The sequence below is a fragment of the Stegostoma tigrinum genome, chromosome 27, assembly GCF_030684315.1.
Source record: "Stegostoma tigrinum isolate sSteTig4 chromosome 27, sSteTig4.hap1, whole genome shotgun sequence".
In the NCBI taxonomy this organism is placed as follows: Eukaryota; Metazoa; Chordata; class Chondrichthyes; order Orectolobiformes; family Stegostomatidae; genus Stegostoma; species Stegostoma tigrinum.
The window spans coordinates 17,132,460-17,160,170 of record NC_081380.1 but is presented as its reverse complement, the minus strand read 5'-3'; the positions used below and the strand labels follow the sequence as shown (position 1 = coordinate 17,160,170).

Below are 27,711 nucleotides of genomic sequence, written 5' to 3'. Positions count from 1 at the left end.
AATAACACAGCAGCCACATATATTGACCAGGCACTGCTAATAGGAGACACCTTGAATCTGGTATCAAATTTTGGTATAGCCCCCAGCTGGGATATTGCTTGCAGTCTCAAGTAACTTTGGTCTAAGTTTAATTGATTCTATGTTTGAGGTCCCAAATGTTATGAGCAAATTATCGAATGATTGCAGCACAGAAGGCAGCTTACTTTGCCTGTGAAGCACTTCTAAAGGAGCAATTCACTTAGCACCACTTCCTTGCTTAGCAGATAATGATCGAATTGCTTATACTAAGCTTAAAATGAACTTGTCTCCATCACGCTTTCAGGCAGTGTATTTCAGATCCTTGTGTAGCCATTGCTGCTTTTACCAACTACCTCAAATCTGTTTCCTCTGGATCTCAATTCTTCCGCCAGTTGTAACAGTTTTCCATTTCCTACACTAACTTAGAAGTTTGGGAATACGTCTATAAAATGAATGCAGCCCCAAATTCTGCATCTTTTCAATGGAACTGAAATTCCTTATTTCTGAAACCTTTCTTGTGAACCTTTTCTGCACCTCCTCTAAAAGCTTTCCAACCTCCCCAAAGTATGATGCCAAACTGGATGCAGGTACTCCATTTGAGGCCCAACCAATATTTTATACAATAAGTCACTTCTCAGTTGCTAACTGCTGTTGAAAAAGGGAGCCATTTCAAAGTCTGTATCCAGTGGCACTGGATTGTATATTGGTAGATCAGAAATCTGGATTTACAGTTCAGACCAATTATGTCAGATTACAGATACTTGCTGCACTTGGGCAAATCCCTCTTTAATTTGCCTCCTGTTCATCTCACAAAACAGGTGTCAGAGCCCAGACACACTCTGTATCTATAGATACCACATGCAGCTTCCAAACATCATACTCTGTATCTACCACACACAGCTTCCAGACATCATAGTCAGCTTCCAAAAATCACACTCTGCATCTACAGGTACCACACAACTTGCAAAGATTATACTCTATATCTGTCACACACAGCTTCCAGACACCACTCTGTATATCTATAGACACTAGACACAGCTTCCAAATCACATTCTGTATCTGTAGACGCCACACATGCTTCCAAATAAAATGCTCTGGGTTCCTGGAAAACCCTGGGTTTTTCAGAACTATCCCATATATTTGAGGAGCTTGTCACTTGTCCCAGGTTGTGTGGGGAGTTTCGTCTGGGGATTTTAGATGGGGGGAGTCTTGCTGACTCCGAGCAATGAGGGGGCAAAGGAATTGTGTTTTTGAGGCAAAGGATGGAGTCTCAGAGAGGAAGAACGGTCTTTGGGAGTATGGGGTCTTCTCTGGACACAGAATATCCCTGATCCATGTGAAAGGAGATATCCTGCTCAACTTTTCTTAGTTTATTTGCATTTGTTTAGAGCCCATGTATTGCTTATGAACTGTGAGCAAGAGCAAGTATGTAAAAGCAGACTGAAGTGACAGTGAACTGCTAATGATCTCTGAACACCTAAGGGATTGGCAGGATGCTAAGTTATTGAAATTCTGCAGCATCTAGCTTCCTTTTAAGAGCGCATTAGAACCATAACTCTGACTGAACAAAGATTTTATCATGCTATTTAATACTGATCATTGATCTCTGTTACATTATAGGAGTTGACATACCTAGTTTTACAGCGGGAGCTGGTATATTCTGTATTGAATGATGTGTGCTGTTTATTGGATTGAGATTCTCACATGGTTTGAAGCATGCTTCTATTAAATTGTGTTCCATTTTCTGTTTCTCCAACTGATAGAATACCTTGGACTGCATGCAGGTACACAACATCCCACTTCTCCCTCTTTAGCGTGTAGACATTCTTTCATGTTTGGTGAACATGCTGTGCAGTTTTCTGCATAATAAATTCCTGCAATATATGGGAACATCTTACTTATTTGAATGTGTTTTTTCAAGTTTTAATCATTGCATACACAAAATAAGGAACATTATATCATTTTGATTTGTTTGGTTTATCAATGTTTAATATGTTCTGTGCAATTTTCATTTTAGTTTTTTATGGAACAGATCTATAGCTTATTCTTTTTGTTGAATGGAAATTATTTCCCTTTCCCAGTTATATGTTAAGTAATAGTTATCTCAGTACAAAAATCCACTGAATGCCTATAGAAGCCAACAAACAAAGTTGCTTTCTTGGATTAATTTGCTTTCTGATGTTTGTGGTAACTGGTGCCATTGACAGATATCTTGAAAGTAGGGCTGATCCACTATGTATTGAGAAACAAGTCTTTGAGTGTCTCAGCAATTTGTGACAACGGTGATTGGCTTTTTTTACTACAGTGTCTGTAGCTGATTGATACTTTTAGGAGATCACAAGATTCGAGAGATTGTCAGTTCGAACATCAATATAGCATTTGAGTGCATAAAGAAGGCTTGATGCTAGGTGGTACAGCATTGAAGAAATACTGCAATGTCGTTGGTATTGTTTTTCAGAAGAGATATCACATCAATGTCTCCTCAGCCTGTTATGATTCAAATGCATGTAAAAGATGCCATAGCATTTTCCAAAGCAAGAGGGAATTCTTTCAATGCCTTGTCCAGTCTTCTTTTCTTTACAAACACTTCCAAAACCAGATTAGCTATTCCTCTCATTCCTCTCTGTGGTGGCTTGTATGTAAAATAGCCATCTATATAACCGCACCACTTGCTCAGTTAATTAAATGAGAGTCACTTTTGAATGATACATGAGAGAAGACGAGGCACTGAGGAGGTCATTCTGTGATATTTTACTCCAGTGGGTACTCTGTTCATAACGAGCACTGGTGCTATAATACTACACGAAACTTTGTATTCAACACTACCAGTTGAAAGTATGGAATCTATAGTATAATACCTCATAAAAATGAAGAACTTAAATTTGCATTATACCTTATAGAGATTGATGCTTTCAGTTTCTGTAATGAATGGATTATTCTGTGTCGTATTGACTGTATGAACAGTAAATAGTGCAGTGCCAATTCAACCAGTCTGAACAAGACAACCTAATGTTGAACGATTCATTGAAAAAATATATTTGCCTTGTTTGGTTTTCGATTAAATTTCTCATTTCGCCTGTCCAGGCTTTTGTGCCTGTGTATACTCAGAATGGTTCAGTAAAACACGGATCAGAGTGTGTATTACTGACATGGAGTTTGCATTAGTGTTAAGAGTGATACGTCGGTTAGAAGAATCTGCTTTATTGCAACATTAACATAATGTGAAATTGACAATGTTTTTTGCATTCACTGTACTTGGTGAATTTGGAGATCTTGTCTTTCCGATCAGTGCAGACATTTTGGAAAGGTGGCACATTTTTGTTACTGTCTACATTATAGGTTATAATTTTTTGATCAGAATGGGGAATATACATGCATAATATGAAATTGTCATTTCTCTTTCTGAAGTTGCATTTGTATCATTTCCTGTTTTATTTCAGATTTCCAACATGTATGTTGTAATAATTTCCTCATTAACAATCCTGGCTAGGAATGGAAGATGTAACTCACAGTGTGAGAACAGCAAGGAGTCGGCATCTGTTTAATGCTAGGAAATATCAAATTGGAATATGGAACCCTGTGAAATTTGCCAACTTTCCTTAAATCTCGCACAAGAAACATGATGTACAGGGCAATGATTTGGAAGCATTATTCACACTAAACTATGTATGTATGTTGCTGCATTGCAGCCTGGAAAGTACCACAGAGATTTTTTTTCCGTGTAGATTATAATGCAGGTAATTGTAAAGGCACTATGCATTGAAAAATGTGCACACACATCAGCAACATATCACAGGAATCATTGGTATAGAGCAACACAGTTGGATTTCTGGGTACAAGCTAGGAAAAGAAGTAGAGCTGGTGTTTTGAAAGTAGAACAAGGTTACATTATGGACACAGAAGTTATGTTTGTTTTGCTGCTGATTAAAATAAATTGAAAGACCAGAAACAAATTGAAATCTCCATGCCATGGGAGAACCAGGCATCAAAAACAAACAAAAAATTCTTTTTCTCGTTGCTTTTTGAACCGATGTTTGGTGATTTCCTGCCCTTCACCAGAGATTTCACACAATCTAACACATCCACAACTGTGCTCCACTGCGGAAAGTGTCAATTTTTTCTAGGACATTCCACAGACCTAACCTCCCAGATTGACGCAAGAACTTCGATTTCCTCTTTTATAAGAAGAGCAGGGCAAGTTTGATGTTGTCCTGGATGATACTTATTCTGCAAATAACATCATGAAAACAGATAAATGTTCATTTATCTCATTGATGTATGAAGATTACTTATTTTGTTTGCTCGCACTACGCTAGTCACTATATTTCGAACAGTGAAGCAATGAAGTATTTTGAGATGTCCTGCAGTAATTAAATATCCCTTATAAATGCAAACTCTTTATTTGTTTTTCAAAAATACAAATAATCAGGTAAAAACAACAGGTTTGTAACTTGTACCAGGATTCAATTCCAGATTTAATTCTTTCGGAACTGCAAGTACACTATTATGTGCATCTCCAAAATATTACACTGCATACCTGCAGTGCTAAAGAACACAAACAGCGCCTGTGCTTCCAATTATAGTTTGCAACACAAGAATAGACTGTCAATTCCTGTGTTGCCATTCAGAACTACCACACAATGAAATAAGTGATTTTCATCTTTTCCACCAGGCTAAGGTACGAGATCTGGAAGAGAAATGTCGAAGTCAGAGCATGCAGTTCAGCCTTCTCTCCCAGGAATTGGAGCACTTTCGACTGCAAGCGGGAAATATCGACTTGCTAACTAATACTCTTGTGAGCACAGATACACCTGGATTGCTGTCCCGTGGCCAGCCACTGCTCCCAAATGGTTTGGAATCATCAGTGGCTAAAGGTAACATCACAGAGAGCCAACAATTCCAAAGCGCACACAGCTGGGACCATAAAAATTCTGTTTCTCAAATTTGTTTGAAAAACAGAGCTACAAGTCAGACTCAGGCACAAACCAATGACAATGGTAGTTACATTAACAGCAAGCAGTGTTGAGATGAGGGGAGTAATGAATGTCACAACATTTCTCACTGATGTATGACACCAAAAAGACGAAGAAAGATATATTTTAGTATTTCCCAGCATATAGGCGATCTGACCATTGTGGTTTCCCTGGTAACCCCCCAAGAGTTTTTACAAACCACTCATTTGTTCTGGTTGTGAGTTTTAAAAAGAAACAAACAATGTAAGTATTGCACTGATATGTTCAGTTCAAAGGAAGTGTAGTTCCAAAAGAACAAAAGGAAAATTTTGAGATTCCACATCTTGCCTCAGCACCACCAATGTTTTGCATAATGTCAATCCTCTTTTTACTTGTTGTTTCTCTGGGCTCTGAAATTTGACACACACAGATGTTGGAGGTGAAGAATATTTGTTTAACATCCAGAAATTCATTCTATTTTAGCTCAATTACCTATCACAGCATCTCTTGATGGAGCGAACCCAATTATAACCAAATACAAAATGTGTTGGAGTAAGTCAGCGGAGAGAGAAACAGAGGTTCAAGTCCAATATGACTTCTTCAAAACTTCAGCCTTATCCAATTGATACATTAGGTCCCCATAAAAATTCATTATTGTGCACATAAGCTTCTCATCAGAGGATGTTTGGGGACTCGTCAACTGAGGTAGTATGGGCTGAGGTTAGAAACAGGAAACAGAAACAGAAACAGGAAAGGAGAGGTCACCCTGTGGGAGTTTTCTGTAGGCCTCCGAATAGTTCCAGAGATGTAGAGGAACGGATAACAAAGATGATTCTCGATAGGAGTGAGAGAGACAGGGTAGTTGTCATGGGGGACTTCAACTTTCCAAATATTGACTGGGAACACTATAGTTCGAGTACTATAGATGGGTCAGTTTTTGTCCAGAGTGTGCAGGAGGGCTTCCTGACACAGTATGTAGATAGGCCAACAAGGGGCGAAGCCACATTAGATTTGGTACTGGATAATGAGCCCGGCCAGGTGTTAGATTTGGAAGTCGGTGAGCACTTTGGTGATAGCGATCACAATTCTGTTATGTTTACTTTAGTGATGGAAAGGGATAGGTGTATACCACTGGGCAAGAGTTATAGCTGGGGGAAAGGCAATTAGGATGAGATTAGGCAAGATTTAGGGAGCATAGAATGGGGAAGGAAACTGCAGGGGATGGGCACATTAGAAATGTGGAGCTTATTCAAGGAAAAGCTCCTGTGTGTCCTAGATAAATATGTACCTGTCAGGCAGGGAGGAAGCTGTAGAGTGTGGGAGCTGTGGTTTACGAAGGAGGTAGAATCTCTGGTCAAGAGGAAGAAGAAGACTTATGTTAGGATGAGATGTGAAGACTCAGTTAGGGCACTTGAGGGCTACAAGGTAGCCAGGAAAGACCTAAAGAGAGAGCTCAGAAGAGCCAGGAGGAGACATGAGAAGTTGTTGGCGGATAGGATCAGGGTAAACCCTAAGGCTTTCTACAGGTATTTAAGGAATAAAAGAATGACGAAAGTAAGATTAGGCCCAATCAAGGATAGTAGTGGTAAGTTGTGTATGGAGTCAGATGAGATAGGGGTAGCGCTAAATGAATATTTTTCAACAGTATTCACTCTAGAAAACAACAATGTTGTCGAGGAGAATACTGAGATACAGGCTACTAGACTAGGTGGGATTGAGGTTCACAAGGAAGAGGTATTAAAAATCCTTCAGAAGGTGAAGATACAAGGGCCGGATGGGATTTATCCTCGGATCCTCTGGGAAGCCAGGGAGGAGATTGCCGAGCCTTTGGCATTGATCTTTAACTCGTCATTGTCTACAGGAATAGTGCCAGATGATTGGAGGATAGCAAGTGTGGTTCCCCTGTTCAAGAAGGGGCGTAGAGACAACCCTGGTAATTATAGACCAGTGAGTCTTAATTCAGTTGTTGGTAAAGTGTTGGAAAAGGTTATAAGGGATAGGATTTATAATCATCTAGAAAAGAATAAATTGATTAGGGATAGTCAGCACAGTTTTGTGAAGGGAAGGTCGTGCCTCACAAACCTTATTGAGTTCTTTGAGAAGGTGACAAACAGGTAGATGAGAGTAATCCGGTTGATGTGGTGTATATGGATTTCAGCAAGGCGTTCGATAAGGTTCCCCACAATAGGCTATTGTACAAAATGCAGAGGAATGGAATTGTGGGAGATATAGCAGTTTGGATCGGAAATTGGCTTGCTGAAAGAAGACAGAGGGTGGTAGTTGATGGGAAATGTTCATCCTGGAGACCAATTACTAGTGGTGTACCGCAAGGGTCGGTGTTGGGTCCACTGCTGTTTGTCATTTTTATAAATGACCTGGATGAGGGCGTAGAACGATGGGTTAGTATATTTGCAGACGACACTAAAGTCGGAGTTGTGGATAGTGATGAAGGATGCTGTAGGTTGCAGAGAGACATAGATAAACTGCAGAGCTGGGCTGAGAGGTGGCAAATGGCGTTTAATGCAGACAAGTGTGAGGTGATGCACTTTGGTAGGAGTAACCGGAAGGCAAAGTACAGGGCTAATGGTAAGATTCTTAGCAGTGTAGATGAGCAGAGAGATCTCGGTGTCCATGTACACAGATCCTTGAAAGTTGCCACCCAGGTTGACAGGGCTGTTAAGAAGGCATATACAGTGTTTTAGCTTTTATTAATAGAGGGATCGAGTTCCAGAACCAAGAGGTTATGGTGAAGCTGTACAAAACGCTGGTGCGGCCGCACTTGGAGTATTGTGTACAGTTCTGGTCACCGCATTATAAGAAGGATGTGGAAGCTTTGGAAAGGGTGCAGAGGAGATTTACTAGGATGTTGCCTGGTATGGAGAGAAGGTCTTACGAGGAAAGGCTGAGGCACTTGAGGCTGTTTTCACTTGAGAGAAGATGATTGAGAGGTGACTTAATTGAAACATATAAAATAATCAGAGGGTTAGATAGGGTGGATAGTGAGAGCCTTTTTCCTAGGATGGTGACGGCGAGCACGCAGGGGCATAGCTTTAAATTGAGGGGTGAAAGATATAGGACAGATGTCAGAGGTAGTTTCTTTACTCAGAGAGTAGGAGGGAATGGAACACTTTGCCTGCAATGGTAGTAGATTTGCCAACTTTAGGTACATTTAAGTCGTCATTGGACAAGCATATGGATGTACATGGAATAATGTAGGTTAGATGGGCTTGAGATCGGTATGACAGGTTGGCACAACATCGAGGGCCGAAGGGCCTGTATTGTGCTGTAATGTTCTATGTTCTATATCACAGGATGTAGTATATTGTAAAAACATCCTAAACATTGATTCCTCTTTGAGTAATGATTTTCTCCGAATATCCATTTTAATTTTACCCTCACTCAATTTCGTTAATGTCCTGGTCCCACTTACTATCTTTGTAATGAGATTCCAAATCCCATTTATTATATGAGTACCATTTAATATGTTACATGCTTCAGTATTGCTGAAAATAATCGCAATTTGTCAAAGGTTTTCATCTTGCAGTCATCCGGACAATACACAAAAATGCCAATTTAAGAGGAAAATCAACATTTATTTTGTATGAGAGGAGAGTGCTGATTGGTGGGCACATAGACCAGGTTCTCTATGACAATGCCCATACCAATCAGTATCCATATTATTCACATTCTGTGCTACGAAATGTCTATTTATATACGTCAGATAGATGCCAACAATAAATAAAGTGAAACAATGCATTCAAGTTATATCCAATTGCTCTGCTTTCAGAAGGACTTTCATGATGTGAATAAGCCTGCATCGGCCATAAACCTGGCATTAATTCTTCTTCTGTTGTGTCACCTTCATTACTTATTCACCTACATTGCTTCTCACAGTACCTAGTCTTTATAATGCTATTTGAAGTAATTATTCTCAGTTTTTCATATTAGCCACTCTCCGGTCACGCTCATATTAGCCTTACCCATACATTAATACCATCCATAATGCTACCTGCAGTGCCACTCACTAGCATTGTTACCCCTACAGTTATTTATCATGACCATTCTGCCTTGTCCGTCCTTGTTGTTATATTCACATATGTTCACATTTGCTAATTCAGGTTGCTGTTGGTCATTTTCAGTCTCTCAATGTTTAAAGTCCTCTAATTTTTCAAAACCCTTGTCACATTTTGCCATACTTACCAATTTGCTTTAGTCAGCATTTTTATTCTAGTTAATTATCTAGTTAAGACTAGTTATTTTCTTTCTTATTAGAATGGTACTAATTTTATTGTCATTTTGTGTATCTAAGTATTTGTCCACTTTCTCCACTTTATTTCCTTGTTGCAATAGTAACACATTAAAATATAGGAACACAAGAAATAAGAACAGGAGTAAAACTTTTTGAGCTTGCTTGACCGTTTAGATGGAATATTGATGAACAATGGTGTTAATACCATTTTCCTGCCTGCTCCATATTCCTTGAGAGACTAAAATACTTGTCTATATCAGTATTAAATGTATTCAACAATCCTCTAGGTAAGAGAATTGTAATGATTCACAACCCTTTGAGAGAAAATTGATCTCCTCATTTCCTTTCTAAGTAATAATCAGCTCCTAATCTCGAGACTGTGCTGTCATATTCTAGATTGCCCAACAAAAGAAACAATTTGCCAATGTCTACTCTTTCAATTCTGTTCAGAATCTTGCATGTTAGAATGACATCTCCACACATTTATCTGATCTTGAGAGAGTATGGGCCCAATTTACTCACCATTGCTTTAAAGAATAACCCTCTGTTAGGAATCAATCAAACAAGCCTTTGTTGTAGTGAGTTCAATGCGAGTAAATCCTTCCTTCAAAATGGAAACCAAACCTGCACACGCTCTTCCAGACATTGTTTAACCAACAATATCTGGAAGAATATGTGCAAGTTTGGTTTCCTATCTATCCTTGTACCCAATTTCCCAAAGCCATCCCAATTGCTTGCTGTCTTGCAGTCCAACTTTTGTTATTGCTTGTCTGAGCACATCCATGTCACATTGAAAATCAACGTTTACAAGTTTCACACTTTGTATGAAATATTTATGCTTTTCTATTCTTACAGACAAAATAAATAACCTTACACTTCCCCACATTTATATTTCCTCTATTATCTTGTGGCCCACTTACTTAATATGTCTACGTCTGTTTGTAGCCTCTGTATCATTCTCACAGTTTGCATTTGCACAGCAAGCTTAGATATATTCCTCTTGGTTGAACTGCATTTTTATCATTCTTTTTCAGTAGATATTTTATTGAAAAGTTAAAAATCAACTCTGTCCCATTGCATAATACTTAGTCGAAAATAGCTTTATACCTAGCTGATTCCACAAAGTACACAAATGCATTCTATAGATACATTTTGCATATCACTTTTAGAATTTGACTGGTCCAGTCTAAGTAATGTATATTTAAAATCTCCTATTGCATTGTCTTTATTCCAGGTGACAATTATTTCTTGCTTAATGCTCTATCTTAATTACAATTAGGAACCAACTAGGATGATGACAGGTGGTGATAAATTAATTGAATTTCATATGAAGTTTGAAAGCAACATACTCCAGTCCCATTCAAGTGCCTTCAACAGGGCCAATTGCATTAAAATAAGGGAGAGCTCGTGAAGGTTGGTGGCGTCAATAAATTAATGATCATCAAACAGAGACCTCTCTTTGTTTGACTTTATTTAATGCTACTGTGCCAATGGGTTATGTATTCTAAAACTTGTTGAGCCTGAAAGTTGGTCTCGCTAAATGCAACTAGCTGCAAACTATTTTTCTGTCTTTGTGGCAGTCCTTTGTCTGTCTTATTGTGAATGCATTGCACATTCAGGTACACAGTGCTCAATTTTATTTTATGACTTTATTATTTGCAGGGACTTTTTCCACTAAACCTTCCCGTTTCACAATGCTTGCCTGCAACCAAATTGCTACATGATTCTGTTGTCTTGAACTAGCTCTTTAGATTTTTATATTTCACTTTAGCTGAGCCCTCTTGCACTTATTGTATATTAAGACCCTACCCACAACCTCGGTTATACAATTTGCCCACCTTTTCTTAATACTGGCATCAATCTCCCATCTATCAGATCCTTTCTTCCTTTACCACCCTTTGAGCCACCCATTTGATTCTCTAATCTTCTTCATTCTGCACCAAAATAGTCCATGGCTCAGGAAACTAGTAGCTTTTGATTTTAATTTGGATCTGAACTCATCAGGCACTTAAGCAGTGCATCATTCCTAGTTCTGCCAGTTTTATCATCCAGGAGTGTGAAGCAAATGTGTGGCCAAATGTATTTCAAAATCCTGACTTCGAAATTGGTTCCCAAAACATTTTGTGCAATAGAAAACACCAACTTATGTGGCGAGCTTGTAACTTGTGCCCAAGTTACAACTTATGTGGCGAGTTTGTAACTTGTGCCCAAGTTACAACTGCCAATTAACTAACACTTATTCAGGAAGCCACTTGATTGGCAGATAACTGCCATTGCTAGGCAGTGAGGACAGTGCTTTCAAATGCAAGAGTAATAATGCACAACACTTTTTTTAGAATATGTATTTCCTGCATGTAAAAGTTTGTGTCAACAACTCGCAGCTAAAAGCTTCTTGTGCTCTAGTGTGAAAGTTCTCTTTCCTGTAGACGTGGAACGTGTTCCTCCAGCAGTTCCTCAGCCAGTACAGGAAGAAAAGAAACAGGAAGAGAAGCAGGAAGATAAGCCAGGAGTAAAACAGGAGGAGAAGCAAGAAGAAAAACAAGAAGAAAAACAAGAGCAACAAGAAGAGCAGGTTGCCTGTGAAGCAAAGGGTCAAATGATCAGTGTCTCCCAGCAATCTGAGGAGGCAGAAACAGAAGTTGGTTCCATCACCAGCAAAGTTGGACCAGAGTCGACTCATGGCTCCAGCAAAGGCACTCCAAAAACAGAGTCAGCACAAAGTACCCCAAAGTCTTGCATGACACCAGAGGTAAGTCACAGTACAATAATGTCATGAGTATACTTATTTCACAGATTGACTTGTAAGTTAGAAGTTTACTTTATTTAATGTTACAAATTTTCTAGTCTATCTCCAGGAGATTGAGCTCCCAGTTCAACTTGCATTCCTACACCAGGGCACGAAGTACATGTTTTTGTCACTTTTCTTGAAGCTACTTCTGACTTTTGAGGCTACCTTTTGGTTTGCTCCTTTTCATTCTCCCTAACTCGTTCATTAAGTGATATAGTTACCTAGTAACACTATGTTTTGTACTTCTGTTGACATATGAAGTATTTGAACTTAACACAGGTATGGAATTCGAAGAATTTCCCAATATTTTCAATAGTTACCAACGCTCTATTAAATTTAAAGCCTTGGCACGTAAGTAAGGCATTAATTTCTTAGACACCACAGTACTTATATTGGCACAAAACAATAGGCATATGTGAGCAAATTTTCCTTTTGTATCACTTCTATCCACATCTACACTCAAAAAGCTGTCACCCTCAACTCAACTCAACTCAATACAGAAAGCACACCTTCCACTGACTGGTGAGGTAAGGGTTAATACGGTTCATCTCATGGGTACAAAGCTAGAAGATTTTAATAAGAAAAGTACCATCTTTTTTTCTGTTATATCTCATATCTCATATCTCAATCTCAGGACAAAATTACACAATTGACACAGTGTTCACTGTAATAGAAGCAGCCACTACAGTTTCCCCCTATAGTAAGCTCCTGGTGTATGCAGGCTTAAGTCAGAGATTCCATATTCATTTGTGAGAAAGTCATCACTTCACTGATTTCATGTTTTCCTGGCTCCTTGTTAACTGAGTATTCCTTTATTGACAGGTTTAAACTGTTCCCCCTCTCATCTTTTTAAACATCACCTTTCCTCCTGCAGTTTTTCTTTACCCTTTATTCTCTTGCTGCCTCCCCCATCACCCATTCCCTTGCAGTTTTGCCCTATTCTCCCTCTCCCTTGCAACCTCCTCCTTTCCACCTGTTCCCTTGCAGCCTCCCCCTTTCCCCTACCCCTTTTCAGTCATCCCCCTTTCCTCCACCCCTTTACAGCCATCCCCCCTTTCCCTGACTCCTTTACAGTCATCCTCCCTTTCCCCTACTCATTTTCTTGTTTCTCTTCAGCTTCCTCCTCCCCCTAACCTTCCTCAGCCTCTTCCCTATTAATATGCCCCGTTTCTGCACTTGGTTCCCACAGACTCCAGCCTGCCGCTCCTGCCTATCCCTTTTACGTTACTCTCCTCTGCTTTCCAACCGTCACCTCCACTTGCAGCCTCCTCTCTTCCCACTCCATTACCTCAATTTTTTAACTACACCTCCTCTTGCAGCCTTTCTTTCCCCACAGATCCTATACTCTCTCTCTTCTTCCTTCCCCATCACCCTCGCAGCCACTTCCTAAGACCTCCCAACCTCCATCCCCAGGAGGCATTGGGTATATCATGTTCTATTCCCTCCTCTATTGTACGTGCCCTCCAGCCAATTTATGTATTTTCCAAACATGAGAGATTTTGAACATTTATCCCTTCTGCAAGCCTTTGAAACTTTCCTTGTCATGATTACTGGTTGTCATTTCTGCTTCGCAGGTTGATACAGCCAGCGAAGCTGAGGAGTTGGACCTTGACAACGTCTCATCTATTCCTGAGCCCGAAAGCAGGGTAACAGCAAAATTGAAGGTGTTCATCGCACGTTACAGGTGAACTGATGCTTGTTCTCTTTTGCTGAGTCATCAGCCACTGTGCTCTGTACGAATAAACATTACATTTGCAGATCTGATTGCATTATTTGGTCTGCATGATGCTGTTTGCAGTTTCATCCAGTGTCCACTATCCAGCTAAAATCACAAAAGGGAAGATTCAGAGAGTTATTAGTCTCACTGTAGTATAGAATTTTAAAAAAGGAACAGAAGCTCACTAGCCAAAATATGCCTTCAAGGAGGCAAGATAACAGCACTGCTTTTGTTTTCCAACTGCTGTATTTCTAGAATAGATATTGTTGCTAGCCTTCGATCTATGAAGACACAGGGCTGCTGGAGGACTCTGACGGTATTTCATGACCTGTGCTTTTAGTCCACACATTGTAAATGATCCACCATTCTGGCAATAGCAGATCTTTGCCAATGAGTTGCTGTAATTTGTATCATTTCCCTGACCGTAGAATGAATGAAGTAAACTTGAAAAAGTTTCTTACATATCTAATAGGGGAGTTTCTGTTGACTTTGTGCCAATGTGTGGTGTGCCTGTGCACAGATGTTCAGTCAGCATCACAAGTTATACATTGAGTATGTACCTCTGGATTCAGTAGAAACCTGCGCAGGGAGTCTTTCTTTCCATCATATTGTCAGTGAAGTGATTTGATTCATTGAGGTGATTTTGTTTCTCAAGTTTTGGTGCAGGACAATTTTGAACAATTTTGGGCAGGGGCATTGTTGGCATGATTTCCAGCATTATTCAGAATCAGGCCCATGTTGTTCACTTCACCTCAATTCCTCTTGAATTCTCTATCTCTTCCAGTTACAATCCTTTTGATGGCCCCAATGAAAATCCAGAGGCAGAACTGCCCCTAACAGCAGGAGAATATATTTATGTGTATGGGGACATGGATGAAGATGGATTTTATGAAGGTTTGACTATTTTAAATACTAGAAAGTAGTATTCTTTATCGTATAATGAAATATGATTGTTGCCTCTTCTGCTTATAACTCTGTTACCAAGTTAGAGTGCATGGTGTTCCAAAAATATCCAAACAGTGAAAAAAGATCTTTTCAGAACAGACCAGCAGTTTTCAACTGCCGTCAACCTCCTATATTTATCACTTTTAAAGAAATCTTCCTGAGTTACTTGCAGTGCATCCTCTATATGATACACCCTGTTTACACTTTGTGGTGTTAGAGTAAGTGAATGTTTAATATGGTGAATAGGATGCCAATCAAATTGACTGTTTCACCTTGAAGAAGCTTTGAAAATAGTCATTTCCCCCACCCCCCACTTATTTGATTGATCACAGATTACTGATTTTTCTGTTTCTGATCAAATAATCATTCCCTTGAACTGAAGAATGAACCTTTTCCGCTACTGGATTTTATATCTTCTTAGCTTGTAATCTTCCTTTTGAACTGACTGTCTACTTGTGGTTGGTGGGCTCGCTGAGCTGGTTCGTTGTTCCGCAGATGTTTCATTACTGCTGGGTAACATCATCAGTGCAGCCTCCAATGAAGTGCTGTTGTGTTTTCCCACCTGTTATTTAAAAAATGGTGTCCATTGAGCTGGATTACTTCACTCATGGTAGGAACTGCAGATTCTGGAGTATCTGACATAACAAGGTGTAGAGCTGAATGAACACAGCAGGCCAAGCAGCATCAGAGGAGCAGGAAGGCTGACGTTTTGGGCCTAGACTTTTCTGAAGAAGGGTCTAGGCCCAAAACGTCAGCCTTCCTGCTCCTCTGATGCTGTTTGGCCTGCTGTGTTCATCCAGCTCTACATCTTCTGGTCCTGGATTACCTCACTTCCAGTTTCCCTTCGCAACGGTGTATACATGGGGTCGAGCTCTATGTGTTTATTGATGGCTTTCTTAGTAGAGAACCAGGCCTCTAGGAATTCCTGTGCATGTCTCTGCTTCATCTGTCCCAGGATACTGGTGTTGTCCCAGTTGTCCTGGGACAGGCGAAGCAGGGACACGCATGGGAATTCCTAGAAGCATGGTTCTCTACTAAGGAAGTCATCAATAAACACGTACAGCTCGACCCCATACACACTCCACTGCGAAGGAAAACCAAAAATGGGGTAATCCAGCTCAGTGCACACCAGAGTTTAAATAAGAGGTGGGAAAACACACTGATGCTTCATTTGGAGGCTGCACTGATGATGTTATCCAGCAGGGTAATGAAATGTCTGTGGAACAAGGAACCAGGTCAGCGAGCCCACCAACAACAGCCACAGCTAGAGCTACAAATCTACTCTAAAACCTTAGAGACTCTGCATCCTCATTTCCTTGGCAATACCACAATCAGCCCTCCTGGCTAGGAACTTGAAAGCAATTCACCAGTGTTCGAAACTGACTCTTCTCTATCTATATCATCATTACTCCTATATGGGACATTTCATTTAGCTCTTGATTGTGTGTTGACTCCTGTTTCCAGTTTAATGCCTTTTCAGTTTACAGTCAGATCCTTATGCTTCCCTATTATTTATGCAACTTGAGCTGAATCCACACTGTACCTATTTTGGCTGACAAACCCAATACCGTAATTTCACTTTAAATTTTATGTCCACTGTTTTTCCCTCCTGTTTATCATCATTTCTCATTTCTTTGCAACTGGACACTGGTTCTTTATAAACAGCACTAAAATTACTCAATCCCACTCACGAGTTGATCTTCCTCATCAGTGCATCATTGGAGGCTAACTTTGTCAATGCCCTTCTTATCCAGATCACTCCTCCGAATGCTGACCTATAGGACATTGTCAGAATTTCAGCTTTAACTACCCTTCTACACCTCTCCATTGTGAGTGACTGATCACTTGTGAACAAAATCTTGGCATTCATAAAATTATTGTGGAAGATTGCATCAATATCATAGCAGAGCATAATATAAAATAGCAGAAATGTAGCTGAAAAGTGAAGGACCTTTCCCCACAATGAAATTTTCCTATCTGGTTTTATCTTCCATTACTTGTTCATCAAGAATGTTGTGGTGGTGGTATGGTATTTATCACCAGATCGTACTTGGGCCTGACCTACCACTCCTTTGGCACTTTCTTCTCCACTGAGTATCTCACTTGTTCCTTCTTCTGTAGCTTGGACTTTCCACCTCCACCCGAGGAGAATAATATTTTCCCACTGAGATATCTTCACTGCTTTCCTTCAACAACCTCTGCATTGAAAGACTGCTCATCTTCAGCGATTTCAACCTTTGTCTCAATTCATTATGCTGTCCTCCCTTGACTTCAGAACCCTTTTATCCTCTATAACTCTCTTGCTGCATGTAAAGACCCCACATTTCTCTCAACTCTCTGCTACTAACCTCAGATGCTATTCATCAATTACACCTGCACCATTTAGCAAGTTATTTAACCTTTGACAATTACCTATGTGTCTTTAGGATAGATTTTATTATTCCTGTCATATTCTTATAACCTAATTCCGTAAATCATTGTCTAACATAGATGAGAAATATCAGAGTAAATTAGGGGGATACAACAATGTCACCACTGGATAATCCAAATGACTTCACTTGATGAAGGGGCTGTGCTCTGGAAGCTTGTGATTTCAAACAAACCTGTGGGACCAAACCCTGAAGTCGTGTGACAACTGACAGGCCAATGACTGTCCAGAATAATTGCCTTATTATACTCCATGTCAAGTTTGATTTTGCACAGAATATTTTCTAAACAATTTGAGATCTTACTGAAGGGCACATTAGTAATTATAAAAAAAGACTTACTCCAGTAATTTCCCTTAGAATTAAAACTCCCATTAGTGATCTCAATGTGTTGTCTTCACAAGTAGTAGTTCTGTAATCATTAATTTTGTATTAATCCTTACAGCTTAGTGAGCCAATACAATATTTTCACCAGTTTGCTCTATATGCTGTTGAAGTACAATTCCTAAAGAAGTCCATCTTCATCACAGGACTAAACCTTTTTATGACTAGTATAATTTGTTCATATTCATCATAGTGCTGTCTTCTTCCTCAGCATTCTCTTCACCATGTTTCATTTCCAGATGCTGCCTTTCCTGTTTCGGCAGTTTATTCCATAATGATAACTAGAATTAATCCTGAAGCACTAATTAACTATTCCATGATAATCCTGGGATTTATTCACTCATTAGTTTTTTTCCAGTATGGTCTTTTGCTGTAATTGTCATATCTGCTGAAAATGCTTTTATTTTATTTCTGAGATAGTAGGAACTGCAGATGCTGGAGAATCTGAGATAACAAAGTGTAGAGCTAGATGAACACAGTAGGCCAAGCAGTATCAGAGGAGCAGGAAGGCTGACGTTTTGGACCTAGACCCGTCTTCAGAAATTTCTGAAGAAGGGTCTAGGCCCGAAATGTCAGCCTTCCTGCTCCTCTGATGCTGCTTGGCCTGCTGTGTTCATCTAGCTCTACACCTTGTTATTTCGTTTTAATTCTACCTGTCTTTAATTCTTTGTGTTATTGATCCTGAATCCAATTTCTGGATAATACTGAAATCTGGCAATTATTGACTGTTTGGCTCTTTTTATAACCACATAATTTCTCATTTATTCCAATAAGACTGAAGGAAACGACAATTTCCTCATGAGTTTTTTTTAAGCCAGCAACATCTAACCGAGCAGACCTCTGTACCTGAGAATAGTATACCTGTTAAAACTAGTCATCAATATGCTACATCTCAGCACAATGCAGTATTTCAAATTACAGTATGGATTAAACTTCTTCACCCTTTTGTGCAATCTGTTAAACTCCATGATATATTCTTCCATTTATTGGATATTGATTTGTCAAGATTATCAAATTCTGACCATGCCTCATTTCATAGACTGTTTTTTTATAAACTTCATTTCAAGAACTCTAACCTTTGTTAATATTGAAAAGATGAGCACCAATTTGATGGAATTCATTCATATTTTACCCCATTCTCTTTCAAAGAGGCATTACATGCGTTTTCATTCTTCCCACTGGTCATACAGTTCAGACTTTGAGAACATCACTGAGCGATCATATTCTGACAATTTATATGAATGCTCTGACAATTTTCACAGTGGCCCCAGTGATCTTTGGTTTCTTGGTTTTCAAACTTCCCATGCATTCTCTGCTACCTTGCTGTGTTCCAAAAAGCCAAGTGATAAAGGATGGAACTGTTGCCAATCTTTCCATACAATAATAAGCATTTATTTACAGTGAAATACATTACAAGTGTGAAAATCCTATGTACAACCATTCAGTTTCAATATATTTCAATTTTTAGATGTACAAATGAATTCCCAGTTAATGTTTACTGAGGTGTGTAGTGTAGTGGATCTCCACATTTTATAGTGTCTGATGATTTTATGTTATCTCTAGTAATTAAGGATGCAGCATAGTAGAGTCATGGAACTTTGTTATGCATGCCTGCAATCCTACAGAGTTGTTGTAGAATGTTGTCTCAGCAATTCATTTCTCATTTATTTGCATTTCACCTTTGGAATTTTAACATTCAATATGTCCTGAATTTATTTTCAGGAGAGCTGATGGATGGGAGAAGAGGACTAGTCCCTTCAAACTTTATTGAACGTGTATCTGATGAGGACATGTTAGCATTTCAACCCCCAGAAATCAATGAGCTGTCTCACAATTCATTCCAAGAGATAAGTTTCCATAGTGGCAGTGAGAAAAGCCTTTCACTGAGGAAAAACAGCATTGAAAAGCTGGAGATCTCCAGCCTTCATGAGGAGCTCGGTCTGCATGGGTCACAACTAAAGCCAGAGAGCCTTGTGAGCAATGGTTTCATTCTCAATGCAGAAGTAGTGGCCGAATATGATGAGGATGTGGTGCCTTACCCCAGGAAACTGAACTTGATTAAACAGCTTGCCAAAAGCATCATTGTCAGCTGGGAGCCCCCTTTGGTGCCAGGTGGTTGGGGTACAATATTCAGCTATAATATCTATGTGGATCAAGAGCTGCGGATGAATGTCAAGTTTGGTTCACCAACCAAAGCTGTAATTGAGCGACTAGACCTTAATTCGAAAGCTTACCGCATCTATGTGCAAAGTGTGACTGACAAAGGAAACTCTGATATCATATGTAGCAGCATGCTTGTGGGGAAAGATGTCTGTGTTGCACCTATGCAGTTGAAAGTTCAGGCTATTACCGCAACGTCAGCAGACATTTCTTGGTTGCCAAGCAACAGTAATTACACCCATGTGATTTTCCTCAATGAGGAGGAGTACACAGTCGTGAAAGCTGGGAACTACTCCTACTCCCTGATGAATCTGAGGCCGAATATGAAGTACAAGGTGAAAGTGGAAGCCAGACCACACCAAATACCGTGGGAACTACCACCGGATCGACGGCAGCTCAAATGCACATGTACTCAGTTCTCAACCTTACCAGGAGGTCAGTGCCTTCACAAATTATCTCTTCAGTACAAGAAATATACAACCACTTAAGGTGTTGGGAGGTCAAATAGAATGTTGTAGCAGGGAAGTTGAATACAAATTGAAATTTAGATTGACAGTGTGATTGAAGAGCTAGGATTTGAGGTGACAAGTAGTGGGTTGAATGAGTTTAATGAATAAAATTCCAGTGTTTTGATGGCTGAAGGTTTTGCCAGCATTGGGGGGTATGAATACACACTCAACCAGTGTCATAAAGGTGAAGAGTTCCAGCTGGTATATGGAAGGAAGCTGGAGTGCAGCCATGAGGACATTTTTAAACAAAGATTTTGAGATCAACGAGCGGAGATAGTGGGAGGTAATAAGACCAGAGCTGATTGGAGTCTGGATTTATGTGGGATATAATGCAGGTGCTCAGTACTGAACCAATTGTAGCTTGTGCAGGAAGCATTGTTAGAAAGCTGGAGGGGAGTTCCTGTTGGGGTAATTAGCCTTTGATGTTGGGACTGAATGGATTTTACAGTTTGTATCATATTCACTGTTAGCAGACTCTGTGTATTTAGGTTTGCTGGTCCACCGCATGGGCAAACTGGAATGTATTCATCATGATGTCTAAGTTAGTGCTGGATGTTTTCACTGATCTCTGAAATAAGGGGTGGAATATTATGGAGGCAGGAAAGGAGAGGGTGATGGGAATCCCAAAATGTTACTGGTAACTCAGTAGATAGGCACATTTCCATCTCCAGATAATCTTACCTGGTGCAGCTGAGCTACAGAAGCAGCTAGCTGCCCTGCAGTGGTAGGTCATCAGTTATGGCAGTCAGCTTGCTATTTGGGACCAGTTTGAGGAAGTGTGGATCTTGTGAATGGCAAAGGTATCTCTCCTTGCATATAAAATCTAGCAATTTGTTGGTGGCATCCACTAAGCAGGCAAAAAGGGGCCAAAGAGGCCAAAAGTCATCCTATGGAAGGGATTCCTTCTCCATAATTATAGCCAAACAAGCATGGCCAGAAATAATTTTTATAATTTAGTAATTTTCTGAGAGCTCTTCCATCTTGAAGTGCCCTCACTTTTTCTTGTCTGCCACAGCAGTGCCCACCTCATTGACACTTGACTACCTTTCCTGTTCCCCACCCAACCTTCCTGTCTCTCTCATCCTTTCTGCTTAATCCCCATATTTTCCAAAATGACCTTGAATATACTTGACATTGCTGCATCCATGCACCAGCGGGGTAGAGAATTCCGAAGGTGATCAGCCCTTTGAGTGAAGGTATTTCTCCTCATCTCAGTCCTAAGCAGCCAACACCTTACCTTGAGAATATTCTGCCTAGTTCCCGACACTGGACCTAGGGGAAATAGCCACTTATCATCTACCCCATAAGCTCTCTCATACTCTTATGTTTCAGTAAGTTCAGTTTTCATTCTTCCAATGTCCAGAGAAAATAGGCTCATGCAATACAATCTGTTCTTAGAGAACGACCCTCTGAAATCAAATTAGCCAACCCTTATTGCATCCCCTCTAAGTCTGATATTCCTTTCTTAGGTACAGACACCCAAACCTGTTTAGAGTACTTTGTTGTGGTGTCAATGCTGCTGGCAATATTAATACTGATTGCCAAGTCTTAACTTTGTTTGAGAAGGTGCTGATAAGCTGCTGTGTTGTGTAGTTGTATAAGATAGGAAGCTCCAGTATTTTTTCCAGTGTCTATAATGGAACGGCAGTGTTACTTCTGTGTGGTGCATAGTGTGCTAGTCAAGTAGGCAGTTTTGTCCTGAATGGTGTTGAGCTTCTTCAGGATTGTAGGAAATGCGCTCTCACAGTCAATTGCAGAACATTTAATTATGCATTTTATTTCGGTAATTTGTTTGGTTACTGGATTCATTCATTTTATTCTATCACATTCTTAACTTTGTGCTTTGTAGCTGGTATAAAACCTTTGGCAAGTAGGGAGTTCAGTTACTTTCAGCAGAATATTCAGTCTTGACCTACTTTTGTAACCATAGCACCTATCTGGTTATTCCAGTAAAGTTTCTGGTCTATGGGGACATCAAAGGTTTGGGGAATTCAACAAATACACTCCCTTTGAATGTCAAGAGAACTGGTGAGATTCTCACTTGGTGGAAATGATCATTGCCCGGCACTTATGTTGGATAAATGTCAGTTGTAACTTAAAAACCCCAGCCTGAAATCATTGCATATAGGCATTGCCTGAGTTGAAACTGTACTATAATCAATGACAGTCCCAAATTCTAGAGCTATGATGGTGGGAAGGCTGTTGGAGGACCAGCTGAAGATACTTGGGCCAGGACATCACTCTGAGGAACCCATGCACTGATGTTCTGAAGCTGAGATGATTAGTCTCCACAACAATAGTTTCTTCCTTTGTGTTGGGAATGATTTCAGCTGTTGTAGAGTTTCCTTCCTGATTCCCATGGTTTCAATTTTGCTAGACCATTTGATGCTGAACTTGCTCAAATGCTGTCTAGATAGTAGATGGTCGCTCTTACCTCATCTCTGGAAATCCATTCTTCTGTTCATGCTTGGGTCATGGGATAAGGTCTGGAGCTGGATGAACCTGGCAAAACCCAACTGAGGCATCAGTTACAACAAGGTGTAGAACTGGATGAACACAGCAGGCCAAGCAGCATCAGAGGAGCAGGAAAGCTAGACCCAAAGCATTAGCTTTCCTGGTCCTCTGATGCATGCTGCTTGGCCTGCCATGTTCATCTAGCTCTGCACCTTGTTGTCTCGGATTTTCCAGCATCGGAAGTTCCTGCTATCTCTGAGGCATCAGTTAGCTGGTTTTTGCTGACTTACTGCTGCTTGATGGCCCTTCCAACGGTACCTTGTATTACTTTTTGATGACTGAAAATCTTTAGCCAAATTTGCCTTGGTTTTACAATACATTACAGCACAGGAACAGGCCCTCCGACCCACCAAACCTGCACCAATTCCTAATCCTGATTTTATACCTGCTACTTATTGCTCATACATGGTCTCTATCCCTTTGTTCATGTGTCTTTCATGACATGCCTCAAGCATGCCTGCTTCCACTACATCTACCATCAGTGGCAGTGCGTTCCAGGCACCCACCGGTCTCTGTGTAAAACTTTTCCCTACACTTCTTCCTACCTTCACTACCTTCCCTCTCTTACCTTGAACCTGTGCCCTGTTGAGGTTGACCTTTCCACTGTAGGGAAAAAGCCTCTGTCTATTCATCCTATCTATGCCTTTCATAGTTTTATAGACCTCTATCGGGTTGCCCCTCAGTCTCTGCCTATCCAGCAAAATGATTTGAGTGTATCTAACCTCTCCTCATAACTAAAACCCTCCAGACCAGGCAACATTCTGGTAAACCTTCCCTGCACCCTCTCTGAAGCATTCACATCCTTCTGGTAATGTGGTGCCTAGAACTGCATGCAATATTCCAAATGTGGCTTAGCTAAAGTTTTATACAGCTACAGCATAATTTGCCAACTTTCATATTTGATGCCACAGCTGATGAAGGGAAACATGCTATATGCCTTCTTGACCACCTTGCATTGCCACTTTCAGGGATCTGTGGACCGCTTCATATCAATGTTCCTAAGAGTTCTGCCATTTATTGTACAATTTACACCTGAATTTGATCATCCAAAATACATCACCTACATCAAAATACATTTATCTGAATTAAACTTCAGCTGCCATTACTTTGTCCAAATCTGCAATCTATCTATATCCCACTGTACCCTTTGATAATCCTCACTATTATCCGCAATTCCGCCAGTTGGTGTCATTTGCAAAATTACTGATCAGATCACCCACGTTTTCCTCCAGATCATTTCCTCCAGACAACAAAGGTCCTAGCACTGATCCCTTCGAAACACCAGTATAACTGATGTTAATTCTGAAAAACACACTTCTACCACCACTTTCTGTCTTGAATGACCAAGCCAGTTTTGTATCCGTTTAGCCAGCACAGCCTGGATCCCTTGTGACTCTATCTTTTGCACCAGCCTACCTTACTAAAGTCCACGTAGGCAACATCTAGTGGCCTTCCCTTATCAATCATTCTTGTCACCGACTCAAGAAATTCAATCAAGTTGGTGAAACATGCCCTTCTCCACCCAGACACATACTGTCTATCACTAACAAGTCCATTCACTTCCAAATGTCAATAAACCATGTTTCTCAGTATCTTTTCCAACAGCTTCTCCACCACTGATGTCAGGCTTACTGACCTGTAATTACCTGGATTATCTCTGTTTCTCTTCTTAAACAAAAGAACAACATTGGCCATTTCTCAGTGCTCTGGAGCCTGAGGCTAAAGAGAATCCCAAGATATCTGTTAAGGCCCCAGCTATTTCCTCCCTTGCCTCTCACAGTCCCTGGGATAGATCCCATCTGTCCCTGGGTCTTGTGTACCTTTGTGTTTCAAGACACCAATGCTTTCTCCTTCATTATGATGATCTGTCCGAGAGTATTCCCGACCCGTTCCGTAATCTCAACATCCCTCGTGCTTTCTCTTTGGTGAATACTGATGTAAAGTACTCATTAAGGATCTCACCGACTTCCTTTGGCCCCACACATAATCTCCCTCCTTTTATCCTTGAGTGCACCTAATCTTTCCCTAGCTACCCTTGCTCCTGAAGTATAAAGTATAAAGTCCCTGCTGGTTAAAGACATTTTAGCCCTCCTAACTCGCTGTTTGAGCCGCTTACTACTTTCTCTCTATTCTTCAAAAACTTTGGATCTTTTTAGTTGCCTAGACTTTAGGTATGCTTCCTATTTTTCAGACCAAGCTATAATTTGCCCTGTCATTTCAAGATTCCTGAATCCTGCCATTCCTGTCCTTCATTTTCACAGGAACATGCCTACGCTGGACTCTAACCAACAAGGATTTGTTGTGAACAGGCAAAACCTCGGTAATTTACACTTTATTGAACAGTTCAACATCATAGCCACACTAGAAAATCTTAGCTGGCTATGTAGCAAATCTAAAGCATAATCCTCCCACACCACTACTGCGGCTCATCATCCTTTCCTTATAGAATATGAAAAACATTTCTTGATAGCACTAAGAGTTAATCACATTGGCTAAATACTGGCAGCTGCTCTAATGACAGTAGCAGGAGATAGATGAGATGAATCACCTAGTAAGTGACTCTAGCTGGTTGCAAAGGCTTCAATCATGTCCTTTTTACTAACTATTCTTAAGGGTGTGCAGGAGCTGAGGGACCTACAAGTGTATATTCATGAGTCATTAAAGATGGCAATACAAGTGGAAATAGACTTAATAGAGCCTACAGGTATCATGGGCTTTATTAATAGAGGCCAAGGGTGAAAGGATTAAGGAGGTTTAAGACATGAATCAGCTGGAGTGCCGTGTACTGCTCTGAGCACCACACTTCAGGATGGGTATGATTGCATTAGAGTACAGAGGAAGCTTATAAAAATAGTTTCGTGTATGGGAAACTTCAGTTATAAGGATTGATCAGAGAAGTTGGAACTATTCCTTGGAGAGAAAGAGTGAGATGAGATTTGATTGACATTTTCAAAATCATGTGGAATCTCAGCAGGGTAAAGAGAAAGAAACTGTCAGCACTTGTAATGTAAAATCACTGCACTCCCAAAGGGCTGCTTTCTCTCAGTTTACGCAAACTGTTAGTCATTGCATTGTACCTGTGCCTTATGGCATAGATTGAGTTGAGAATGTGTTGACTGGTGCAGGTCCTTGTTTGACTGACATTATTGGTTGATGCAGGCCCCCCAGATGCCCCCCTGGATGTTCAGATAGAAGCAAGCCCCAACCCTGGGATTGTGTTGATCAGCTGGCTGCCAGTGACTATCGATGCTGCAGGGACCTCAAATGGTGTGCGAGTCACTGGATATGCTGTCTATGTTGACGGGCAGAAGGTAAAGCTCCATTTGCATTTCCTGTAAGTAATTCTTACTTTGTCTCTGTGTATGGGTACATCTGTTAACCCTACTTTCATGCTGTTCTCCTGCTGCCTGACAATGCTCGTGAGTTTCACAACTTTCCATGTCACTGCCTAACATACAATGGAAGGTACCATTTTTGAGTAGAATGGACGAGGTTGATTCTCCTGTAGGGATACAGCACCTTTAATAGGCTGAGTGGTGCAATTCTCTGTGGCTGAGAACCAGCAAAATCATGACTTAAATGATACAGTTTAAATAAGTGAACTCTGTTCAGATTAGCATCTTACTAGACATATTGTAGAGTCCAATTTTCCTCAAAACTGTTTGAACAACTGGTACTATCAAAAAATGCGCTGCCAATCTGTGAACATCTACAGATAACTTGTAGGACCAACTATTTGGAGAAATGAAAGTACGCTCATTCACAAATATTTTTGGCAATGATTATGCCTCCTTTTGCCTCCACTATAAATTCCATAATTGTGCCCATGGATCTTCCAGCTGCTTATCCATGGTTGGTCCCAATTGTATCACTGCATTTTAAAGCATTCCTTCTCAATATTGAACATTACTCCTCAGAATGCTGTGTTGTTGGTACTCTGTCTTTAATGCAGATCATTAGATGCTGTCTTGATTAACTGAATGTTGCAGTGTGTCATTAAAAAGTCAGCATGTACTGTTTCAAATGAAGTTGCTGCATCATTCTGAATGCATATTCTTGATGCGTATGTCCGTGGCTTCAGTTAAATTATCACTTGGAAAGATTTGATGGAACTTACAACTGAGTTTCTGAGGGCAACATAAACTCCTCTGATTTCTTCTCAGATTATTGAAGTGGCATCACCAACAGCTGGTAGTGTGCTAGTAAGATCCAATCAGATTCAGCTTCTTCAAATTTCTAAGGAACTCACAGTTCGCACCATGTCTCCTTACGGTGAATCAGCAGACTCTAGCCCTGTCAAAATTCCTCGAACTCTGTTTACATGCCCTCTGCACTCTGCACCATCACAGTCTACCGCTGAAAGTCGTGATCATCCTGAAAATAGTATTCCTGTCAGCAAACAATTGCCCGTTCCGGATTTTAAGGATGAATATGACAATCTGACTGGGATGGTCTCTGACAAAGCTCTCGACTGTGAGAGTACCACAAGCCGTAATGGAAAAGAGCAGGGAGGCATTCTGTCTGCTTTTAACACTCCAGGGGGTCAGGCAATCGAAGCAATGCCAAATTCAACAAGTGTTACTTTCAAAGAACCAGCATCTATTCAAAGAGAAAATATCGAAATGCAGGTAGGTAGAACTTGATTTTAGCTATTTTTGGTGTACTGCATCACAGGGCTGCTATGGCAACACTCCTCTGACTGCTTATGCATTAATTGGAATTTTATAGTACAGCGTCAGGGGAATGCACAAAACTGCTGTCAAATGTTCCATTATGGGAAAGGAAGTAACAACGAAGAAGTTATCTCTTCTGCTCTGAGGCTTGTCTTCAGCTGCCTAATTTGGGGTGGGTTCTGGTTTCAGCTGAATGATTTGGGAAATCCGGTGTATTTTGGAGTAGTTGGTTTTTGGGAGGCATTATTTTTCATTACATGGTTCAGGGAGATACCTCCGATTTGACAAAAGTCGCTTATCTATACTTTGGTTTTCAAGATTGGTGCAGTTCCCCTAATTCAGAGAGTGGTTAATTCTAATACAATTTTAAAAGGCA

At 40.3% G+C, this 27,711-nt stretch overlaps 1 protein-coding gene across 8 annotated transcripts in view; it reads left to right on the top strand.

The window, feature by feature from the left end:
* LOC125464533 (RIMS-binding protein 2) overlaps positions 1–27,711 on the top strand; it is a 218,364-nt gene that overhangs the window by 135,512 nt on the left and 55,141 nt on the right. For 7 of the 8 annotated variants that reach the window (XM_048557017.2, XM_048557016.2, XM_048557013.2 and 4 more), the window contains 8 exons: positions 1,782–1,802; positions 4,691–4,892; positions 11,646–11,968; positions 13,582–13,691; positions 14,509–14,618; positions 19,202–20,074; positions 25,822–25,973; positions 26,826–27,290. In XM_048557017.2, the coding sequence (XP_048412974.2) occupies positions 1,782–1,802; positions 4,691–4,892; positions 11,646–11,968; positions 13,582–13,691; positions 14,509–14,618; positions 19,202–20,074; positions 25,822–25,973; positions 26,826–27,290 (2,256 nt within the window). The remainder of the gene's footprint in view (positions 1–1,781; positions 1,803–4,690; positions 4,893–11,645; positions 11,969–13,581; positions 13,692–14,508; positions 14,619–19,201; positions 20,075–25,821; positions 25,974–26,825; positions 27,291–27,711) is intronic. The other variant, XM_048557015.2, reaches the window with a different exon arrangement.